This window comes from Epinephelus moara, chromosome 3 (genome assembly GCF_006386435.1).
Source record: "Epinephelus moara isolate mb chromosome 3, YSFRI_EMoa_1.0, whole genome shotgun sequence".
Taxonomy (NCBI): domain Eukaryota; kingdom Metazoa; phylum Chordata; class Actinopteri; order Perciformes; family Serranidae; genus Epinephelus; species Epinephelus moara.
Genome location: NC_065508.1, coordinates 6,167,852 through 6,189,838, shown reverse-complemented (window position 1 = coordinate 6,189,838; position 21,987 = coordinate 6,167,852). Strand labels below are relative to the sequence as shown.

Sequence of the window (21,987 nt, the reverse complement as noted above, 5' to 3'; positions counted from 1 at the left end):
TATTTCTGAGTGTGGACTGTGAAGGAGAACCTTTAAAGGCACCTTTTACTAGATGTGCAAGGCATTTTTCTCCAGAAATGTTCTTTATGGTTAATCACCAGTGTCATGGTTCTGTGCAACATATCATCAGGAAAAGTCTTGTGGACAAATCTTTGCCTTCCAAGAGTCAAAATCAAATATGATTCGAAATGCCTAGGATTGTGTTAGTATGATGAAAAAGCTGGTTAATGTTGTGTTGTCTTCTTTAGCTTCTAAATGCTGTATATCTACTGTAAGAGTTTGTCTAGCATTGTCAAACATTTAGCCAGGTTTAAACCCTTTACATCAAGATAGGGCTTTGCGGAATAGTAAAAAAAAAAGTTTGCAATCATGAGTTCTTTGGATGATGATATCATAAAATGTGATGATAGATATTCATAGCTGCGAATGTTAAAAACAAAAAGGGGACAGGGGGCATTAGTTACAGATGTAAGATGTGTCTGTTACAAGTCACCAGCCAGTGTTTATTAGGAAAAGGGGAAAAAAAAAAGCTTTTCTGATTAAATGCGTCATTCAGTCTGTCCCTGTTAGATAACGAAGACAATACCTAATTTACAGTAATGCTACTTGTTGAATGTAGAAGAAATTAAGATACCCAGGATGAATTCTGAGAATCGTTTAATGCAATGTTGGTATTTCTCTGATGAGTCGAGTCAAATTGAGGCAGTGCTGATATGCAGCCCTATTTATAAGCATTGCAGTATGAACAACAGCAGCCTACATTTGCTTTTATTCAATATTTTAACCTTTTTTTGTAGCTGTCTTTATGTTTATTCATGTAGATGTGAATAGAGTGCTGCAGGAATGGGTTTGTAAACGAGTTTGGAAATGAGTTAGCTCCCTTGTCTCAAAGTGATATTGTGCGACTATGGCTCTGAAGGTAGAGCAGGCCGTCCACTAATCGGGAGATCAGCAGTTCAACCCCCAGCTCCTCCAGTCTGCATGTCGAAGTATCCTTGAGCATGAGCCCCAGTTTGCTCCTGATGGCTGTTCCATCGGCGTGTGAGTGTGTTAAAAACTGAGTAGCAGGTGGCACCTTGTATAGTAGCCTCGGCCAGTGTATGATGCATGTGTGAATGGGTGAATGTCACTCAGAGTGTAAAAAGCACTTTGAATGGTTGGAAGACTAGAAAGGCGCTATGTAAGTGCAAAAATACGTCAGTGTCAAGTTCAAGTTCAGCTTTATTGTCATTTCCACATACTGTGTACCCTGGAAATCCAGAGTTCTCGCAAGAGCACAATTTGAATTTGCTCAGCGAGTCACTCTGGCAATCAGTAATGATGCTCATTACCCATGCCGTTGGAGCCGAGCTGCACCAATCACATCGGTGTATCTGATATAGGCGGGCCAGAGGTACAGATGGAAAGAGGAACAGAAGACACACTCGAGTCTTTCCTTTGCAAGAAGGACGTTTTTGCTGTTTTGCCGACCGCATACAGCAAGAGTCTAATCTACCAGTTAGCTCCGCTGGTAGCGCTCTAGGTTACGTCACCCCATGTATTGTTCTGATTGGTCATAGTGTTATCCAATTGCGTGAAGTGATATTTTCAAATGCATGCTTGGTGCCACCCCTCGAGTTGGGCCATTTGCATTACTCATAGCCAGACTCTAAATCTTTCTAGATTTGGGTCTGGATTTCCAGGCTATATACTCTGTACATGGGAACGACATTGTGCTTTCTCTAAACCCTGAGGTGCCATCAGACATGTACAAGTATAAAAATATAAAGATTAAAAAATACATACACATCACACATATATACATATATATGCATATATACATACATGTGCACATATATAAATATAAAGATAACGAAAACTTGCACCATTTGCAGGAGTCAGAGGGGCCGCTGTGTCTGTGCGTGCCACCATCTTTGAACTTAGGTGAATACCCCATTCATAAATTTTGAAGCTTTTATGTGTGCTAAAAAAGGTGGTTGGCAACAAGTGGCTAAATGAGACGACAGAGGTTGTTGGGGGACATTAAACATCATCACAACAAACATGAAAACTCATCTGCCTGTGCAGCCTCATTGTGTTTATACATGGGCTCTTGCTAACTATTCAAACTCAGACTTTCCAACTTGTCGATTTATCAATATTATTTTCCAGTTTTAGGTTTTTTGGAAGTGTAGTGGTGGTGATGTTGAAACCATGTGACTGTGGTGTTCTTCATTTATAGCCTAACTTTAGTTTTTTTCCTTCTGGGCATTGCATTTACGCTTCCAAAATCATAAAAGTGTTTTTTATTTGTGAAGATTATCTTGCTGAGCAGAACTTGTGAGTCTCACAAACATTTATTCGGCACAGAGCTTATTTTCTGCAATAATCCAATCCAACCAAAATCCAGTGGAAAAATCCTGTTGGTGATTTGGTCAAGGAAAGCAGGGCGATGCTAACTTCTGGGTTGGCCTGCAATATAATAAAAAATAAATTTAAAAAAAAAAAAGGTCAACTCTGCATCACTCTTTAGCAACACACTGTGGTGTTAATCAGCCCATTAATCCCAGCAGTGTTGCTAATAGATGAAACATACTCGAACAACATGTGACAAATTGATTAACTGTTTGGTCTTGTAATCACAGCAGAGCTCCTTCTATAACAAGCTGTCTGCATTTAAGTGCACACTCCAGTTTAATTATTCCAGTTGGGATTGTCTTGTTAGTAATTAACCCGGGCTCTCCATATTGGGTTTTGGGGTGATATTGGGCCAATTAAAGATCAATAATCCTGATCTTTAGCTGGCTGCTTCCTCACAGTGGTGTCTGCGTATTTCAAGGCCAATGAACAGTCGATGGTGCTCATTAGTAAGCAGCACAGGTTTGGAGTCAATACGCTGGGAGCTGTGAGGGTCAGGTCAATATAGATCTGAGCTGGAAGTTAGTCGGAGAAGTAAAGAAAGAAAGAGACTGTTATCTCCTTTGTCTCTTATCTTATGTCTACACTTTTCCTCTCTGACTGAGAGATATAACTCATTGGTGAAATTAAAAAAAAAAAGCTGTTTTCACCCTGCTGTCGGATTTTTATTTGTCTCACCATCTTTATTGTATCTCTTCATTCCTCTGTGTTCGTACATCTGCACAGTAATCTACCACATGTGAGTCACATATCACTTAAGTCAATACCATGAAATCCATTTTTAGTCACAGACACTTAGACACACACCATACACACACATGCATTCCCTCTCTGGGCCCACTGGGTTTATCTCTATCTCAGAGATCAGTTTGGGAATTAGTTCTGACGCATCTCCTGCCTCTCCGCCCGAGGCAACACACACACACACACACACACAAATATGGTTTTTCTTGTGCATTCACAAATTCACCTACACAACACCTAAGAATGGAAAGACACAGAGACAGTCATTAAAAACTGGTTGTTTCCACCCACATATTGTTACACGTGTTTTGAAACTTAGCATTAAATAACCTGAGTGGAAATGTCAAAAATAGAAGAAAAAATCTTGAAGTTTTAATCGCTTGCTGGCTGAGGTGGTAAAATTGAAGGCGCAGGCATGTTTAAAAGGAAGACCAGGCAATAAATGTTGATGAAACATCTTCTAATAAATGATTAGGGCTCATGGTTCACCGGGGCAGTTGAATAAAACAGAGCCATTGTTAATGTCATTAGCAACACCTGTGCTTTTCCTGCTACGACAAGTCTAAATGTCTGCCGTCGCCTACAAGAACTTTTAGTGATTGGGTGCCCTGTAGCTCACCTGGTAGAGCAGGCGCCCCATGTACAAAGGCTTTGTCTTTGCTGCAGTGGCCACAGGTTTGATTCCAACTTACGGCCTATGCAACTGTCCAATTAAAGGCAAAAACGCCCTAAAAAATATCTTAAAAGAAGTTTTAGTGACATTTATTGTGCAAAATTGGCAGTCGCAGTTACTTCTTCTGTAGTTTTTAAAATTTGTTTTTCACCTATAAAATTCCCTAGCCACACATAGTACTGAAACTAGCAATAGGAAAGTTTTGCTTTAACTTATTATTATGAATAAAAGTAAAAGTGAATCGCATAATGTAATTGCTATAGAATAATGACACAATCAGGGTTTAGATTGGTTCCCTTAGATTGGTTCCCTTTAAGTCTCGCTTACACCATGCAGTACTTTACAATACAGTCTCTCAAGGAAATGACGGCTGACTGGCGATCCAGTCAGGCTGGCAGCCTGGCACCATTTCTATCTGTGGTCATTTCTCACTTACAGACTATATAAAAGAATAAACTCATGCTTTGTAGATGGCAGGGCTGGCACAATATCAGATTTTCACGTCATGATTATCGTAGCCAAAAGAGTTCGAGATAACGATTTTATTGCAATATCAATAGACACAATAAAAAAGAAAATCATTCTTCATATTCATCTATAACTTTCTTTATTGTGTGTTTTTTCTCCTTTTTTGGCAAATGAAAGACGCAAGTGCAGATGGAGAGAGAGTCTGTAACCATAACTGTATAGAATCATACAGAAAGAGCAATAACACTTGAGTGGTAGTAAAAAGGCAACAAGATGGCGTTGGGGAAGGAGACAAAGCAAGAACAGAAAGAAACTGAAATAATTTAAGAGGTGCTGGATTATTTACATGTCATTATCATGTGTGTATTATTAACATATTAATATGTCATTTTTAAATGTCACAGTTATCATCAATACTTGTGTATCACAACACCCCTAGTTGTTGGTAATTGCTACTCTGAGGAAAACAGAAAACAATCCTGATGTCTGAATCCTGAACAATTATACCACTTGGAGATGCGTTATCCATTTCCACTTTGAACACATATCTCAAATAGTCAAATGTGTGTTTATAAATTAACCAAATATCATATTTTAGTCCTGTATCACCTGGGCTTCAGTAGATAATTTCCATTGCTGACCTTTCGAAAATGTGCTTAAAATGCGTGAACATTTTTGATGGAAAATGACCCGATTACTCCATCTCTGTGTCACACACACACACATACACACTCACACACACATACAAAGGGCATGGTGTCCTCCTGCTAGACACCTGTTGAAGTAATTAGTGGCTGATGACAGCCAGGGCTCTGCTGACCGCGCTGTGTGTGTGTATGTGTGTGTGACGGAGAAGGAGGGAGTGTGAGTGAAAGATAAACAGTCAGCAAGTGATTGTGAAAATTTGTGTGTATAATTTGTGTACGATTGTTCATGTGTGTGTGTGCATTACAGTAAGGACAGGAGAGACACGACGAGTGCAGAGAGAGGTGATAACACTGACAGAGACAGAGAGGGTGAGAGAACCTTACAGTATGAAGGTTAGAGAGACAGAGACACAGGGGTATGGACGGTGTGGTATGAAAGGCGTTGGCTTTGCTCAGCACAGTTAATACACTTGTAATGCTGATTATCTCCGGCCTGTCGTGTCATGGATGGATGAGATAGAGAGGAGGTGGGCTCAGTCGTCGAGGGATTAAGGCAGGATGGAGGATGGATGAAGCAGTACGAGGAGTAGAAGATGGATGGTTAGAGGGGGAAAAGGAGGAATGCTATTTACTGGTTTCAAGCATTTCCCAAAAAAATGTGTGTCATCATGGTATTTTAAACATTGCACACTGCACTGAAGGATTGATGTTACTTTATTACTTCTGTCTCGTCCAGTGTTTTAAATCACCTCTTTGGCTCGCCTGCCATAAAAGCAAATTACCTGTCGAGTTTAATTTACAATGGCCAAATTAATGAACGTCCAGTGTCCACAAATATGTCATATGGACTTTGTCATGACCAGACAGTGCAACAAATGACATCTCACCTGACTGTCATGAAAACAGATATTTGAAATGGATTAATGACATATTTCACGTTTATACAATTTCTATGAGCATAATCGTTCCTCGCTGGCTGATTTTCACAATATCGTTGGGGAAATTGTCCCCGCGGTCATTTCCTCACGTTCGGTGCATAAACATTATATTCGCGACCAATCTCTGAAACCTCCTCAGCATAAAAAAAGGCATGTTGTTATTGCCAGATATCCAGAGACAAATAGTCCCTCCTGATTATCAGACTTGTAAAAATATTGATGCTTTTTTAAACCGCAGCCTCAATAACATCTCTTTTTATCAGAAGGAAAACAATGAAATCTCATCTGCTCCTCCGTCCTGACGCAAAAGTAATGTTATGGTCTGATTTCATTGGCTCTCTGTCAGAGAGATGTGTGTAACTGAGACTCTCAAAGGCTTTTGTTGAAAATACGTGAGACTTTGTGATCTTTGATGACTTCATATCCACCAGAAGACTCATTGTACCACCTTTGGTAAAACCTCCCCAGTGTAGACAGGTGTGGAATATTTTATTTAAACTAATTTAACCCCCTGACACGTTTTCAGATTTGTAAGTGGGACAGGGACGATACTGTGTTTGCTGATTCAGAGACGGATTGATGTTCAGGCTGAATGAATAGACTCAGGTTGAGACGAGACGAAGACAGATGGAGTTTTAGAGGAATAAAAAGCCAGACGGAGGTCCAGATGAGTTGTTGGGATAATATGTTTCAGTACAAGTAGGAGGATGGAGGATTGAATTGTGGAGGAAATAATGACAAAGAGGAGAGCTGGTGAAGGTCAGGAGCCTCTAACAGAAGAGAGAAAAGGTCAGAGGCTGTTTGTGTCAAAGGAAAAACAAATTCAATTCAGGACACTTCTCTGTGAAAGTGCTGAGAGGCAAGTGAGATGCTTTTGTCTGATGATAAAGTTTTTACCCCCCAACTGTGGAAAAAAAATATTCTCACTTGCTTTTCATGGCTTCAGTACAAAACTTTGCTCTTAAGCAAAGATTTGGCTTGAAGACAGGTGTTGACACTTTAAAAAAAATTCCAGTTAAGAATAAAGTTCAGCACAAAACTTATTCTCAGCACTGACTTTTTTTTTTTGCAATGTCAGATATGTGCAGCAGCTTTGAAAAGAAAATCAACACATCTGAAAAATGAAATTCTGAGTGTTGAAGACACCCCTCTAAAAGCATGTTATTGTACTTTTTCTTTTATATTTTGACACACATTTGTTAGAAAACGGCCTTCAACATCTCACACCTCCCAAGACTTGTGCTTGCATCGAATGTTTTTGCAACAAAGCAACAATACTTTATTTTATTTGAGGTTTTGAGCTTACATGCAGTATTTTTAGGTTGTATTTAAGCTAAAAAAAACTGTTGAAAATGCAACCCATGTACGTTATGGAAAGCCACTTAATGACATTTAATATTCATGTTTCATCTCCATGTTCCAATTTTTACAATTATGTTGGTTTGGTTCATTTTCAGATTACTGAAATAAGTGCTTAAGACAGTTGGCCCTGATCTCTGGAGTTTGGGGGAGAAAGTGAGAGGCAGTGAGAGAAGTGTGAGGGTGAGAGAGAGAGAGAGAGAGAGAGAGAGAGAGAGAGAGAGAGAGAGAGAGAGAAAGAGAGAGAAAGCAAATAAAACCAGAGAGGTTCAACAGAGTGGTTTTACTCCAGACTCCCCTCTCATCGCTCTTCCTCATCTTTACCTCCCAACCTGCTGTCCACTCCTCTGTCATGTGTCCAGACAGAGGTAGTTGTTTTTGAAAACGGTACATGCACACACACACACACACTCACACACACACAGTGTCCTAATCAAAGCCAGGCTCTGCACATTGTGTCCCAGTTGAGCAGCTATTTTTATCTGCAGCGCTCTAACAGGGATGGAATGGGTCAGATAGGCCAGGCTGACGAATCCATCAAGACCAACAGATAAACAATTGGCCTGCTGGACCGCCAGTACACACACACACACACACGCACACAGACACACACACCTACTGCTTAAGTAAACAACTAAACCAATTCTGTTTCTTTATAATGAATGCAAACTCATACAAAGGTTTTCTCCCCCTTATCTCACACTTACTGACACACACACACACACACACACACACACACGCACACAGACACACACACCTACTGCTTAAGTAAACGACTAAACCAATTCTGTTTCTTTATAATGAATGCAAACTCATACAACGGTTTTCTCCCCCTTATCTCACACTTACTGACACACACACACACACACACACACACACACACTTGCTACTACACGTAGCTCCAGTCCATGATGTTGTTGTGTGTTGTGTTCTCACCGGTGTAATATTGTTCTGATATATGTGTTTACAGTATATCTGTATTCCCTTGTTTGTTCTGCTTCTTTAAAACCTGAATCTGTGCCTCCTACACTCCACACACACACACACACACACACACACACACACACACACACACACACACACACACAGATGTGGTTAGAGACATATGATTACTGATTTATCGTTGTGAGAGGCAGAGATCCCGTTTCTGGCTTGTTAGTTTGGGATTCAAGTGCTCTGGCTTGGACCCAATTAGTTTCCCTCCCTGCCTCCTTCTCTCTGCAGTTACTTTGTTGTCATGCCTGTGTTGGATAGTTCTGTATGTGCAGTATATAACCCCAAAACAACAGCATGTTCTGTACATAAACTGAGATGATCAATTATTTGTCTTGTACATAAATATCAGTGTCTGTAAGAGCTCGTAAAGCTGTTTGCTTTGAGCCCAGCACACAACGGCACCTATGAGGACATTAAACAGCTATAAACCTTTACTGTTGTTTACATAACGCTGTAAAACATTTACAGAACAGTGAGACTACAAGTTGTACATTAAGTGCCGTGTGTGTGTTTCTGTGTCTTCCATTACTCTCAGTATACATAAGCTAAACCACTGAAATGACACAAGCTCTAGTTATACAGCCACCCCCTAGTGTATATGACTACTGATAAATAAGATCAGTAACTGTCATTTGCAAACAACACCTTGTCGTAGCACCCTGTTTGGTGGCAGGGTGAGACCAAAATTGGCCAGGAATTGGCTTTCCTTGTGGGGAACAAATTAGTATGAGTAGGATTATAAAGTGGAGTTTGCATGTTCTCCCAGTGTCAGCGTGGGTTTTCTCCAGGTACTCGGTCTTCCTCCAACAATCCAAAGACATGCAGGTTAATTGGTGAAATTGTCCGTAGGTGTGAATGTGAGTGTGAAAGGTTGTCTGTCTCTATGTGTCAGCCCTGTGATAGTCTGGGGTGTACCCCACTTCTTGCCCAATAGGCCCGTTTCCACGCAAGAAGTTCCTGGTACTATTTGGGGGGCAGGAACTACTACAGGAACGTCCTCTCGCTCGGCCCTCTCAACCGCCGTGTCTCCACTGAGAGGGTGGAGTAGGAGGAAGGTTCCTGTAAAGTTACCGGGCTCTGGATGTGACGTAATCGTTGCGCGACCATTTTGAAAGGGGCAACGTGGCAAAGAAACAAACAAAGAAGAACAACAACAAAGAAGAAGAAGCAGAAGTACGAAGCAGAAGTAAGAAGAAGAAAGCAGACATAAGACGATTATCAACATGGAAGGAGCTGAGGTGGTTGCTGGGGTTCTGGCGTGTCTCTTCGTTTACATGGCGGTGGAAGCTATGAACGAGCTAACCCTCGTCTGCTGAGTTTTAAAAATGCCGGCTATTTTGACGCTTTCTGTCGACATCACATCCCACCTTGAGTATATCCAATCAGCACCATTTTTTAAAGAAATTGGTATTCTGACAGTTGAAGCTGAAGTTTCTTAAACTTCTTAAACTTCTTAAACTACTAACTTTCCAAAACCAACAATCGGGCCCACATTGCCACTTCACGCAGCGATTGACCAGATGTGTGGAGGTGAAAAAGTACCAGAGATAAAACGTTCTTAAAATTTCAAATCTTGATTCTGGCACTCAAAATGATCATGGTTATCACTATTATCGCAACACTGTTAAAATGTGCTGAAAATATTCTCATGATATACAGACTTAAAATCAAAGTTTTATATTCAATGAAAAATCATCCGTTCACTTGAATCTGTGCAAAATCTAATCTAACAAACCAAACGCTGAATGCTGCGCGTGCATCTGGAAGACTGTTGCTCACTTTGGTTGATGCTGGACAGTATTTACTGTAAGTTCTTCAAGCACGGTAACAAAGCACAGTTTTAATGATGATAAAAACTGAAATGGCAATACTAATCATTGGGAATTTTACCGTGGTTTATTGTGAAACTGGTTACCATTTAATCCCTAGAAAGTACGCAGGATTTAAACCTCTGAAGCTGTCTGTTTTTGGTTTTCTTTGCATAACTATTTCTGTCAATTTTCATGCATGCAACCAAGTGCAACATTATGAATGCTTTGGGGAAAGATTGTCTGAAAGTGTGCGCAGTTATTCCCATATTTAAACTGACCGTTGGGTCTTGCCCCTGGGTAGGAGAGTCAGCTTTGCAACCCGCCTTTGGGTGTGGCCATTTGGAAGAGCTACACTTACCAATGCGGTCGAACACAGCCTAACCAGCCTTAAGCATTCCTCCTACATCTTGTAGTATTTAGCCGTGTAGTTATTTTATATAAACATGTATATAAACTGTCAACATCACTCCTTGACAATGGAGAGACTTATGCCGTTGTAGGTCAAAGTTCATTGAAGTGAACAAGGTGGGGTTAATTTATGACTGCATGTGAAAACGTCTCTCCCCCTTTCCTGGAGTTTTCTGTCCATACTCTCAGCTAACAGTGATATCTACTCTCTGTAATCTCTCTTTTATCTGTAGATAAAATTATTTTGTTAGCATTTAACAACTACAGCTGCCAGGGAACCATGCCAGAACCTGTCTACTCAGCCCTTTTCACTGTCTGTCTCTCTCCCTACCTGTCTTTCTCCATACATTTCTGTCTTTCCATTAGTCTCAGCCTCCATACTCGCTGTCTTCTCCCTCTGTCTCCCTCTCTCTTATGTGTTGCCAATTTAAAATAGTAACACGCACATTTACAACCACAGCTTTTCTTTGAACATCCATATGTGCTTAACATAAACATGCACACATTCATCTCCCAGCTCCATGCTCTCTATCCACTCACATACACACTTATATACCGCTTATAGGGCCATATGATAGTAATTTGACAATATGGAGGAGCAGGAGGGCTCAGCTGGAGTCTGGATCTGAGTGGATGAGGAGTCTGGGATTCAGTTTACTGGCAGGAAACAGGAAGTCGCCTCTTGATTTTTACCTCTTACCGTCTCATTACTGGATGCACATAAACCTCAGATGGTATATGTTATTGCACTGATCTTTATTTGTTAGAGTTGGGGTTTTTTAGCCACTACAAAGTAGCAGAACAGGCTGAAAAACAAACACTTCTGACATATTTTTAATTGCATTATATGTTTTTTTTAAATAATATTTTGGCTGACAATTGCCTGTGTATTTATTTATTGCCAATATATACTACTTTCTTTGTTCTTTTAGCTTTGTTTTGGTCACAACCTCCTGACAAAAATATGCTAGATGTGCCACTTTCTTTACCAACATGTTACTGAGTAGGTGCATCTGTTGTTTGGTGGTGGGCAGGTTGGTACAGTGTTGTTGTTTTTTGCTAAAAACAGCTGCTAGAAATGGGATTGCAGAGCCCACTGTTCAAGAAAAAAACCTGACATTTGCCCGTAAAACCAAAACAATGAGCTTAAAGCGCCTAAAAAAGTCTGTAAAGCTGTTAAGTGTCCTGAACACAATGTATGTCTGTATGTATTTGTATTCACACATACGCTAGTCATAATATTTATGCGTCTGTCATCCTCCCTGTCAGGTTCATGTCCCTGCGCTGAATCACGATGATGAAGATGCAACATGCTGCCTGTGTTTGTAACAGCCATATCTTGTGTTTCAGGTGCGTAACCTGTGCTACATGGTGACACGGAGGGAGAAAATGAAACACACCCTTTGCGACCTCCAGGAGAAGATTTTCCACCTGCAGATACAACTACTGGAAGAGGACATTGCTGGAGGTAAGAGAGAGAGAGAGAAAACACGACTGTGTCTGTGGTGATTTTTCCTAATTCCAACCACGCCACTGTAAAAACCTGTTACCTTTCACCCACTCTAGCACTACAGCCAAGGCCGCCAACACACACTCTGTCCACCCTCCCAAAAAAATAAAAAGTACAATTTGGAAAGCTCAAGTGCAGAACGGTTACATCCAACCCCTTGTTGACTGAGTGTGGTGGGTGGACAGTTTTTGAAAATGGCCTGTCATCATTTTTGCACAGTAGGCCACACTTGACACCTGCACGGCAAAGAACACTGGAATAATAGTTCAGCCAGATATTGTGACACACACCATCCACATAAATGGAGCTCGATTTCCTATCCACTCTGCACAGATGACTGACCTCGGTGCATTTCATCCAGCTGCTCTGTGACGGAGAACAAGAAGGACGAAGCTGGCAGGTTGAGTTGATGCTGCTGTTTCGGCTAAATATCTGCTCAAAAAGAGATTTATAATCTTAGTATGCATTTTTATATCACTTGTCTTAGTTGACATTTGTCTTTTACATGTCTACTTTATGTTAGACCCATACAGTTTTTGGCACACAATGTGCACTTTTTATCAGGTAATATTTTTTACACATTTTTGACTAGGGAAAAACTTGACACACAGTGCTGAGCTGCATCTAAAATTAATCTTCAGGTTTCCAGCTTTCAGGTGGTATATGCTACTTCTATGTAGCCTATACTGTTGACCTGCTATCTCCCCCAAAATATCCCCTGCCCCCCCTAAAAAAGACAAAAATGGGTCTCCAGTATGCGGGTCTTGGAGGGTTAATTGCATGCTGCTATTTTGTCTCTTTGACCACACTGTTATAGCAGTGCAGCACTGATTTAAAATAAAAAAATAAAAAAAATTGAGATAATAAAGTAAATTTCTCTGCATTAATTTGATTCTCAATCAAAACACTCTTGGACTCAAAGCTGTTTTGGAAAGGCAAAATAATGGAATTTTAAACCTGCGATTAATCACGGTAAACTGTTGACATTCAGCAATTAATCTTGATTAAACTTTAACAGCCCTAGTAATAAATAAAACATTATTTGTATATGTAGCATCTTCCTAACAGTGTTAGGGTTATTACAATACCAGAATTTTAAACTTTGATGCAATAGTGAAGGAAAAAAGGATAATCTTTTAATACCATGGCAGGATGAAAATAACGTCCTTGGCATACAAAATAGGATTATTTCTTTCCTCTGTCTTTTAGTAACAACCTGCACATAGTGCATGTACAAAAAAGTCACTGACAACACGCCTCTAGTCACATGGATTAGGTCCTTCCCTGTTGTTTCATCTGTGCCTTGGTTGAAAATGTTATTGGATATATGTTTTTTTACATACACTAGTCCGTACCCATTGAGTGCACAGTTGCCCATGTACAGTTTCACATGGTGTGTGTTTGGGATACAGGTCATAGGAAATTGCAGATTAAATAGTCAACTGAACCAATTAAGAAGAGCAATGTATTCAGAGTTTTTTAAAAACGTGGGACAAACAGAATGACTGACTGACAGAATGACAGACTGACAGTTTCTGTGATTATGTACACCATACCATACCATGACTTAGTCACACCAAAAATTTGGAGAAAAAAAACAAACATTGGTCCACAGGGGGAGCCACAGCGATCGGTCACATTTTAGCCATTTTTAAGCATTTTTCTGTTGTTATAGCGCCACCCAGTTGCCAATTAGAGTTAAATTTCTCCAGTCACCTTGAGGCGTCCTGTTCTACATATCTACCAAGTTTAGTAAAAATCCATATGGCGGTTAGGCCTAGATAAGAAATGAGCTCTCTAGCGCCCCCATTTTGTTTGATGGGGTCAATAATGGAGGGGTCCCCTCAGATTATGTGTGGTCATATGCCTACAAAGTTGCGTGGTGATGGGTGAAACCCTTGAGATGTTATACACCTTTATGTGATGAGCCACGCCCTCCGCAATATTCATTGCCTTATAGAAGCTCAGTTTTAGTAAGTTTTCCAACTTTTGCCAAGAGGGAACTTTAGATATTGGTCCCTAGATTATGTTCACCCAGTTTCATGCAGATCGCTCAAACTTCCTAGGAAGAGATCCATTTGAAGTGTTTTTCAAAAAATTCAAAATGGCGGAAAATCTATATAAGCGGAAGTTATGGGTTCTTGAGGCAAATGTGTTCCTCATGAGGAGAGGCATCTCTGTGCAAAGTTTCATGTCTCTACGACATACGGGGCATGAGATATGCCCATTCAAAGTTTGCAATTTCAATCGGTTGCTATAGCGCCCCCCTTTGGCCAATTGATGTAATATTGCTTCATTCACATCCTCCCATGACCCTCTACCACTGTGCCAAATTTCACATGGATTGACCAAGTCAGTGAGGAGAAAAACGTGGAAAAGACACACAGACAGAGTTTTCGTCATTATATAGTAAGATATATAGCTTTAGTAATTTCAATACTTTCAACGTATCCTTTAAAACCCATGGTACTGAGACAGTTTTGAAGTATTGGTACTTTTGATAACCTTAACCAGCATCACAAATTGTTTGTAAGATAAAAGATGTACAACTGTACACAGCTGAGATTAAACAGGGGCAAGAAGACAGTCAATGATGCTTCAACTTAAATGATATGTAGACAGTGAGATAGCTTTTCAAATGGGATTTAAACAAAGTTACTGTGATAACTGATCGATGTCCGTTGGTTTGACCAATCAAGAGCCTTGGGACTCCTCACCTTTTGACACCAATCTAGAATTTGGTACATCTACTGTAGTCAGACTTCATCTGAAGCCAGGCTCTGGTGTACATGGGGACATGGGGTCAGTGGCTCAGCAGTATTACCAGAGGCTCTTAAAGTTAAGAACAAAATCTTAAAATCAATACTAAAACAGATTGTGAGCCAGTGTAGAGCATCAAAAGCTGGTGCGATGTAAAATAGTTATCTGTTCATTTTATTTTGGTACTCAGACCTTCAACGCCTAAAATAGACAAACAGCGCACACATATATGCTTTATGCTGTAGACTCTCACCCAGGAAAAAGCCTCCAATCAGAGGTCTCCAGCTACACAAATGCAAACAAATTAAGGTCAATGAGTACTTCAAATATGAAGACAAATGTAATAGTAAGCTCCTTCAATTGTAAACAAATGTAGAAGATCACACAATGTAGCCTGTAGTCTTTAAAAAGTAGGAAAAAAAAAACACTAGCAGCAATCTTAACATGAGAGAAAAGTCAACGATACTACTAATGAAATTCCTGGACTCTAGAAGAGATAAAAGCTCTAACAGCTTCCTTGAGGTCGTCAGTAGATAGGAAGAAGCTTATCTTAGAGATATATATCAGCTGAATAAAGTGAGAGTGAACAACCTTCTCATCTTGATCATTAAATAAAGGTTCAAGCTGAATAAAACACAGATTTTAAGTTTATCAGTTTCTCATTGGCTACCAGACTTCTGAGCTGTTGTTGTTATGGTGATGACGGTGAATCCTGGTTACACAGATGATGGTATAGTGTAGATGTCATGGGATGATAGTGACCTGTATTTGCCTTTGGATAATGTTTAAGGAGCCCTATTAGTTCTTGTAGTCGTGACCTGCAGCTGGCATGGCGATGACAGTGAGAGCTTGTTGTCATGGTAATGCCAGTTACGTCTCGCTGGCATGGTAATGATAGTGAACTCTTGTCAGCTTGCCCCTGTGGCTGTGTGTGTGTGTGTGTGTGTGTGTGTGTGTGTGTGTGTGTGTGTGTGTGTGTGGTTAGAGTGCTCAATTTGCAGTGCTCATCATTCCCCGAGGAAGGCTGCACACACACACGCGTGCACGCACACACACACACACACACACACACACACACACACACATCTATGCACTCCACTAAATCTTACAAACACTTTCACTCTCTCTCTAACTCCGTCTGTGTCCCTCACTACCACACACACACACACACACACACACACACACACACACACACACACACACACTCCCAAATGTGCGCGCACACACACGGAGACATACACAAACACACCCCACACACACATGCAGAGCAGAGCTGCTGACTCAGCAGATTGCTGCCATCAGGTACCGGGAGCTGTGCTGCTGGCACTAAACAGCCATATCTATTCTCACTGCCACAGGAGTTAGATTAGAGAGGATAGTTTGTGTGTGTGTGTGTGTGTGTGAGAGAGAGAGAGAGAGAGCACCAGAGAGTGAAGGATGAGGTTGTCGGCTATAATGATTTGTAGTGTCCCTCACCTTGTATCTACCTCTTTTCTCTGCCTCTTTTATCTTTCTCTCTTATTTTCCACTCTCCATTTCTCATCAGCCTCCTCTTTAATTTATTTTCCCTTCCATCTGTTTTCTTTCTTTTTCTCTCATTTGTGGTGTCCTCTTTCTCTCTCCTCCTCTCTCCTCTCTCCTTCAGTCAGCCCAGCAGTTGTCATCATTTTGTTCTCCTTTTGTCCTTCTGGCCATGCAAACTGATTTTGTGACACTGGCAGAAACTGAAAACTTGGACAAAAGTTACAGTGTTGCAGACAACACTACAACCAAATTGTGTTTAGATAGTTTTACTGGTCAAAGCAGGGTGGGAAGGCTGTACATGCTACATAAAATATAACAACATATCCTCATACCGAAACAACAGAATGGGTCACTTGCCAAGTTTAAAATATTCTGATATCTGTATCAGTACCAGTACCCTTAAAGTGATACTAATACCAAAAGAGTGCTTAATTTGATAACCAGAATAGAACCGGAATAGAGTAGCGTGAAGTATTGCTATACTTTCAAATGTTTCGGTGGCATCTTGGCACACTGAACTGCACCAAAAACACCCCGCTTGACTTCACCACACCACAGACTGTATGGGTTGTAGCTGCTGCTGCAGGAGTGTGAGCTCCACGCTGGGGACAGTTGTGAAAGTTATTTCAGCTACACGCACACAGTGACAGGGATAACGGCCTATTTCCACCAGATGTGTGTTGGTTGCATCTGCGCTCCGGCACGGCAGCGGAGCTGATAGGATTCAGTTCTAGTCAATGTGTGTGTTTCCACCAGCTGCGGCTGTGCTGCGTTCTGGCTCCGTCACAGCTCCGGCACTCCGGAGCCCTCCGCAACAGATACGCAGGACTTTTATTTTTGCCAGACGCCGGAGCACAACGCAGCAATTCAGCACAGAGCAGATCGTGTCTTAGTTTGTTGAGACTGTTTAACAGCTCTGTGATAGCGATTGCTGCTCTGTGAGACTTTGAACTGACCATTTGCCACAATGAGAGACTACGGAGACGGCAGCAACAGAAAGTTTTCTGATTTGAAGGGGAGTCGGACAGTCCGACCCCAGGCGCAAAAAGGATCCAATGCAGATATTGTTTGACTGGACATGTTTCAATACTACTTAGTGCTGAGTTATTTCAGTGGATACCTTAAAGATGTGGAGTACCAATACCCAGTGCTACTTGCTAATCACTGTCCCAAAACGATATTAAGACTGCTGGCATACATACCAGCAGTCATAGTTTTAAAAGTTAATGCAGTCAAAACTACATGGTTAAGGAAAAAGATCGTGGTGTGGGTTAAAATAATACGTTTGATATGTTAACTAATGGTTTCATATGGGACGTAAACAGCAGTCTCCTTGGTGAAAGTCCTAAGTTTGTTTGACCCATCCACTACCCTGACCTTTTATACTACGTTAGCTGACTTCCTCCTTTACTCCTGTCATAACTACGGCCACTGGAGGTTATGGCTAACCATAAATTTTAACATGAGTCATAATAAGCTGCATTCACAGATGATCTATGTGGCTGTTTTTGGGGTGAGGGCAGGCTAAAATTAAAACTGAATGTCAGTGGTGAGTCACTTTTGACTTGCTCTCCAGGTGGTCGTATTGACTTAGAGCCTGATGCATATTTTCTCTTATCTCAATGCAGAACAGATGTAAAACAATAAGCAGCGCATGATGGATATCATGTCTCAGAACACTAAGCGTGCTCAAAACATTCTCAGTCTCACAGTATGTGATGTAAAAAAACGTTTTGGCAATGTTTTATTTTCTTTGGCATTTAAAACAGGTCTGACATCCAATTCCAGGCGGCACAGAAACATTTTACAACTGTAAAATCAGATTTTCAGAAGCCAGCAGATACCCTGAGCTCTCCATGCACTAGCAACACTATCCTTCCTCCCCTCATCTCCCTCTGGGCTTGTTTCCATGTGGAAAACACATCTTTCTCCTCTAACCCACCTAAAACAGAACCACAAACCTCTCTCCGCCTGTCTGTCTCTCATAGTTCTTAATCTGTCATGTTCCACGTTCTGTCTGCCAGTCCGTCTGTCTGTCTGTCATGTTTATCTGCCTGTCTGTCATGTCGGGGGCAGCTCTCGTCATGCTTTGTGACTGCTAGCATGTTACCAGCAAGGTGGACAGGCGAGCAGGCGATATCCCTGTAGTCCTGCATGCAGACAAAGAAGCATGATGCCGAAAGTACATGGAAGTGTGCATGACGATATGGCATCTAGTGTCATTCTGTAGCAATTAGTTTATATATGATAACTTAAAAAACCTCCAAGCAATTATAAACCCCAGTGTATTAGTCTTTGAAGGAAACGTATTGTTACACATGAAAAATACGGGTTCAGTTATGTTATGCACACACACACACACACACACACACACACACACACACACACACACACACACACACAGTATTATTGTTATGCAGGAAGTGCACTACATTTACATTCTGGCTCAAACCGAGCTGTGACAAGCTGACAGTGGTTAGTATTGGCCTCTCTGATCTGCTCTCAGCAAGTGTGTGTGTGTATGCATGTGTGATAGAGCGTGAGGAAGACAGAGAAAATAAGGACGGAGGAAGAGGAGGATGGGAAGGGACAAGAAGGTAATAGGATGAAAGAAAAAGTGGAAGACGAGAGAGGAACAAGAGTGGTGACGATGAGAGAGAATGGAGTGTGAAAAGGTGGAGAGAGGGAGGATAAGACAGTAGGGGAGGGCGAAAAAAAAACTTTCTCATATTGCACTAATGAGCTCAGGTAAGAAATGGGACACAGTGGCTACACACACACACACAGACTCACACGCTGCAGTTCAGTGCACCTAGAAAGAGGGGAAATTAATCACACACTTCAAAAAGACGAATCCCCCGGTGCTGTTGCACCTTCTAAACAAGAGAGGGAAGGGGGTTTGGAGGGGAGGATAATATTGCAGGGATGGAGAGAAAGGCAACAGCAGAATGTAAAAACAAAAGAGAGGGAAAAAAGCCCAGATCTGACAAAAAAAAGTGTTTAAAAAGGTTTCCACTGCTGATAGTTGGATTTGCGCTGAGATTACAACCTGCAGGGGGAAAGCAGAGCCTGCAGGCGTCCTTGAAAACCCAAAGACTAGTTTTCCAAGCTGTAGAACATATAAAAGAACGAGATCAGATTAGGAAAAAATGGGGAAAAAATGTTGAAAAATGGTCCCTGAGAGATCAGAGGATAAGATGGTCCTCCTGTCAAAAAAAGAAAAAAAAAAGATAGAAATTACAATTTAGGAGCTGTGTGAAGAAGCGTTCCCTCTGGGAGCTTCCTCAAAGATCCCCTGGCGTTAATGGCCTCTGCAATTTCAGCAACAGCCATGAAATAAATTGGAAAAAGGGGGAGACGTGGCTGGTAGATGTACCTTACCAAAACACAAAAAAAGTTTGATACAGTCATGCTCCTGACACCTTCACACTAATTTACATGTCAGATTTTGGTTTTGACATGACAGTACTGTCACATTACACTCACATCTCCCAAATATTCTCTCAGTCCATCATTCATGTCAATTGAGGCTTGCATGGCAAACTTTGAAAGGCTATTGTTGCTTATATACCTTTAAACTCTGACAGCAAGGGTTAGAAATTGCCCTGCAGTGACCAGTTAATACCAGGAACAAATTAAGAAACTAAATCAGGAACTAAAAAACCTATTTTTGTTTATATTTGCATCGCATCTGAAGGACCATAAATATTTAGCACCCAAATAGCAATGGCTTTGTTTGAGACACAGTGTTGCAAAGAACACATAGTCATTGTGTTGTTCTAAAAGGTATAATATATAACATTTCTGAACTAAAATGTCTAATGGCTGGGTTCATACTACACAAAATTTTTGTCCATTCCGAAAGTCACTAATGTCAGATGAGGCGATTGTTGGGTCATAAAATCATGCCGTGACTTGGACGACAGACATGACAGACTACACGTTGGTCCACGACCAGTCATTCCTGGTCGTCTTTCATGATGTGTGTGATGTCATGGGGCTATTCTTGTGCTATTTTAATTAGCCTATTACTACTATTATTTCAGTCACTATGGCTGTTCATGTGCCAGTCGAAAGTTACTGTAGTAACGTAAAAAGCGCCACCACATGGCAGGCACTATATTTGAAGCACCGCATACAAACTCTGCAAGTCACTGAATCCTCCACAACAAGTTCCTGCAAATGTTTCACAATAAAAGCCTTACTTTTAATTTTAAACAGATGCAGGAAGTGCTGAGTTTGAAATGACGGTGCAATGTGTGTTTAACTGTGTAATATATTGATTCTAATAATAATCTAATTTACTGCTTTGCTACTGTGATTGTTGAACAAATGTTGAAAAGGAAAAGTCTAGGCAAAGAAATGGAGACAGGAACTGAATTTAGACCTTATTTCCTTTGGTTGAAATGCAGAGAAAATTTCCCAAAATGGTTTCTGGGTTCCTGAAATACCTGCTGTCTAAAGGAGTTTTAGTTGCTGGTCTAGCAGTCCAACCTCTATGTGATTAGGTTCTGACTAGACTCACATGTCAGTCTTTAGACGCTTTGCTTAACTAACGACTGATGTCTTTCTCCCTGATTTTGTGTTTAGATGGGCGGATACAATTTCAGAGTTTAAAAAAACTCCCTACGTTGCAGAACCAATAGTAAATCTGCAGGGCGGTCCTTCGGTGGCTCGCTGAACTCTTGTGCTCGTAAACATAGTGCGACTAGAAACACGTGCAGCGGTACAAAATGGCTCAAGTCGCTGTAAGTCCTTCATTTCCACAATCTTGTGGACTGAGCACACGTTTGATAAAACGGAGTTAAATCTCTCGGCATCCATTTTCAAGCTCTCTGTGTGTTTGTGTCCTTGCAGACTAGAAAAGGGGGAGCACACATTTCCGGGAGGGCGTGTCCTTTTCAAAAATGCAAAAGGTGGGGGGCGTCGGTGGCTTAGTGGTAGAGCAGGCACCCCATGTACAAGGCTGTTGCTGCAGCGGCCCGGGTTCGAGTCCAGCCTGTGGCCCTTTGCTGCATATCATCCCCTCTCTCTCTCTCTCCCCCTTCACACTTAACTGTCCTGTCCATTAAAGGCAAAAAAATGCCCAAAAAATATCTTTAAAAAAAAAAAAAAAATGCAAGAGGCGTTGCTTTGTTGCTGGCCGTTTTCTCCGGTGTGTTAAACACACTTTAGAAAGGAGTGTCCCCAGACTATCAGAAGGCGGAGATCTCTGATTGTCTGGTGGCGAGACTAGGTTCTGACTATCACAAGTGCAAAGCATATCAGACAGCAAACTAAACTGATAAAGATGTAAATATACCCTATCAACAATAGTATCTCTGTGGACAAACCAACAACTTCCATCAGCACATGAATATGTTTGAGATCCGAGACTAGCATATCATGTCAGAATTCATATAATTTTGGTCAAATTAAACCAAGTCTTATCCCTAGTTTCTCTACTGTAAGATTTTCTTTTGTTGAAAGAAAATAAGTATAAATTAAGTATTTCAAACATCCTTCTTTCCTAATCTACAGTTCTTGCAAAAGATGTCTGATCAGACTTTAAATGCTGGAGACAAGAAGGATGTTTGCTTTGTTTTCTGGTGCACAGCCACAGCTAAAGTACAGATTAACACATTGCGAAGCTGCTGTACAAGCGAGAAGCTGCAAGTGGCAGGTGCTATAGTAATTAGGGGAAATGAGCTTTCTTTAATTTGTCCATAATTTTACATCTTTGTCGTTTTCATGAAAGAAACTGAGTCACTGT

At 41.0% G+C, this 21,987-nt stretch overlaps 1 protein-coding gene across 1 annotated transcript in view; it reads left to right on the top strand.

The window, feature by feature from the left end:
- Positions 1–21,987, top strand: part of jade2 (jade family PHD finger 2) — a 257,234-nt gene that overhangs the window by 193,443 nt on the left and 41,804 nt on the right. Inside the window, exon 11 of the mRNA XM_050039044.1 lies at positions 11,792–11,909. Coding sequence (XP_049895001.1) covers positions 11,792–11,909 — 118 coding nt within the window. The remainder of the gene's footprint in view (positions 1–11,791; positions 11,910–21,987) is intronic.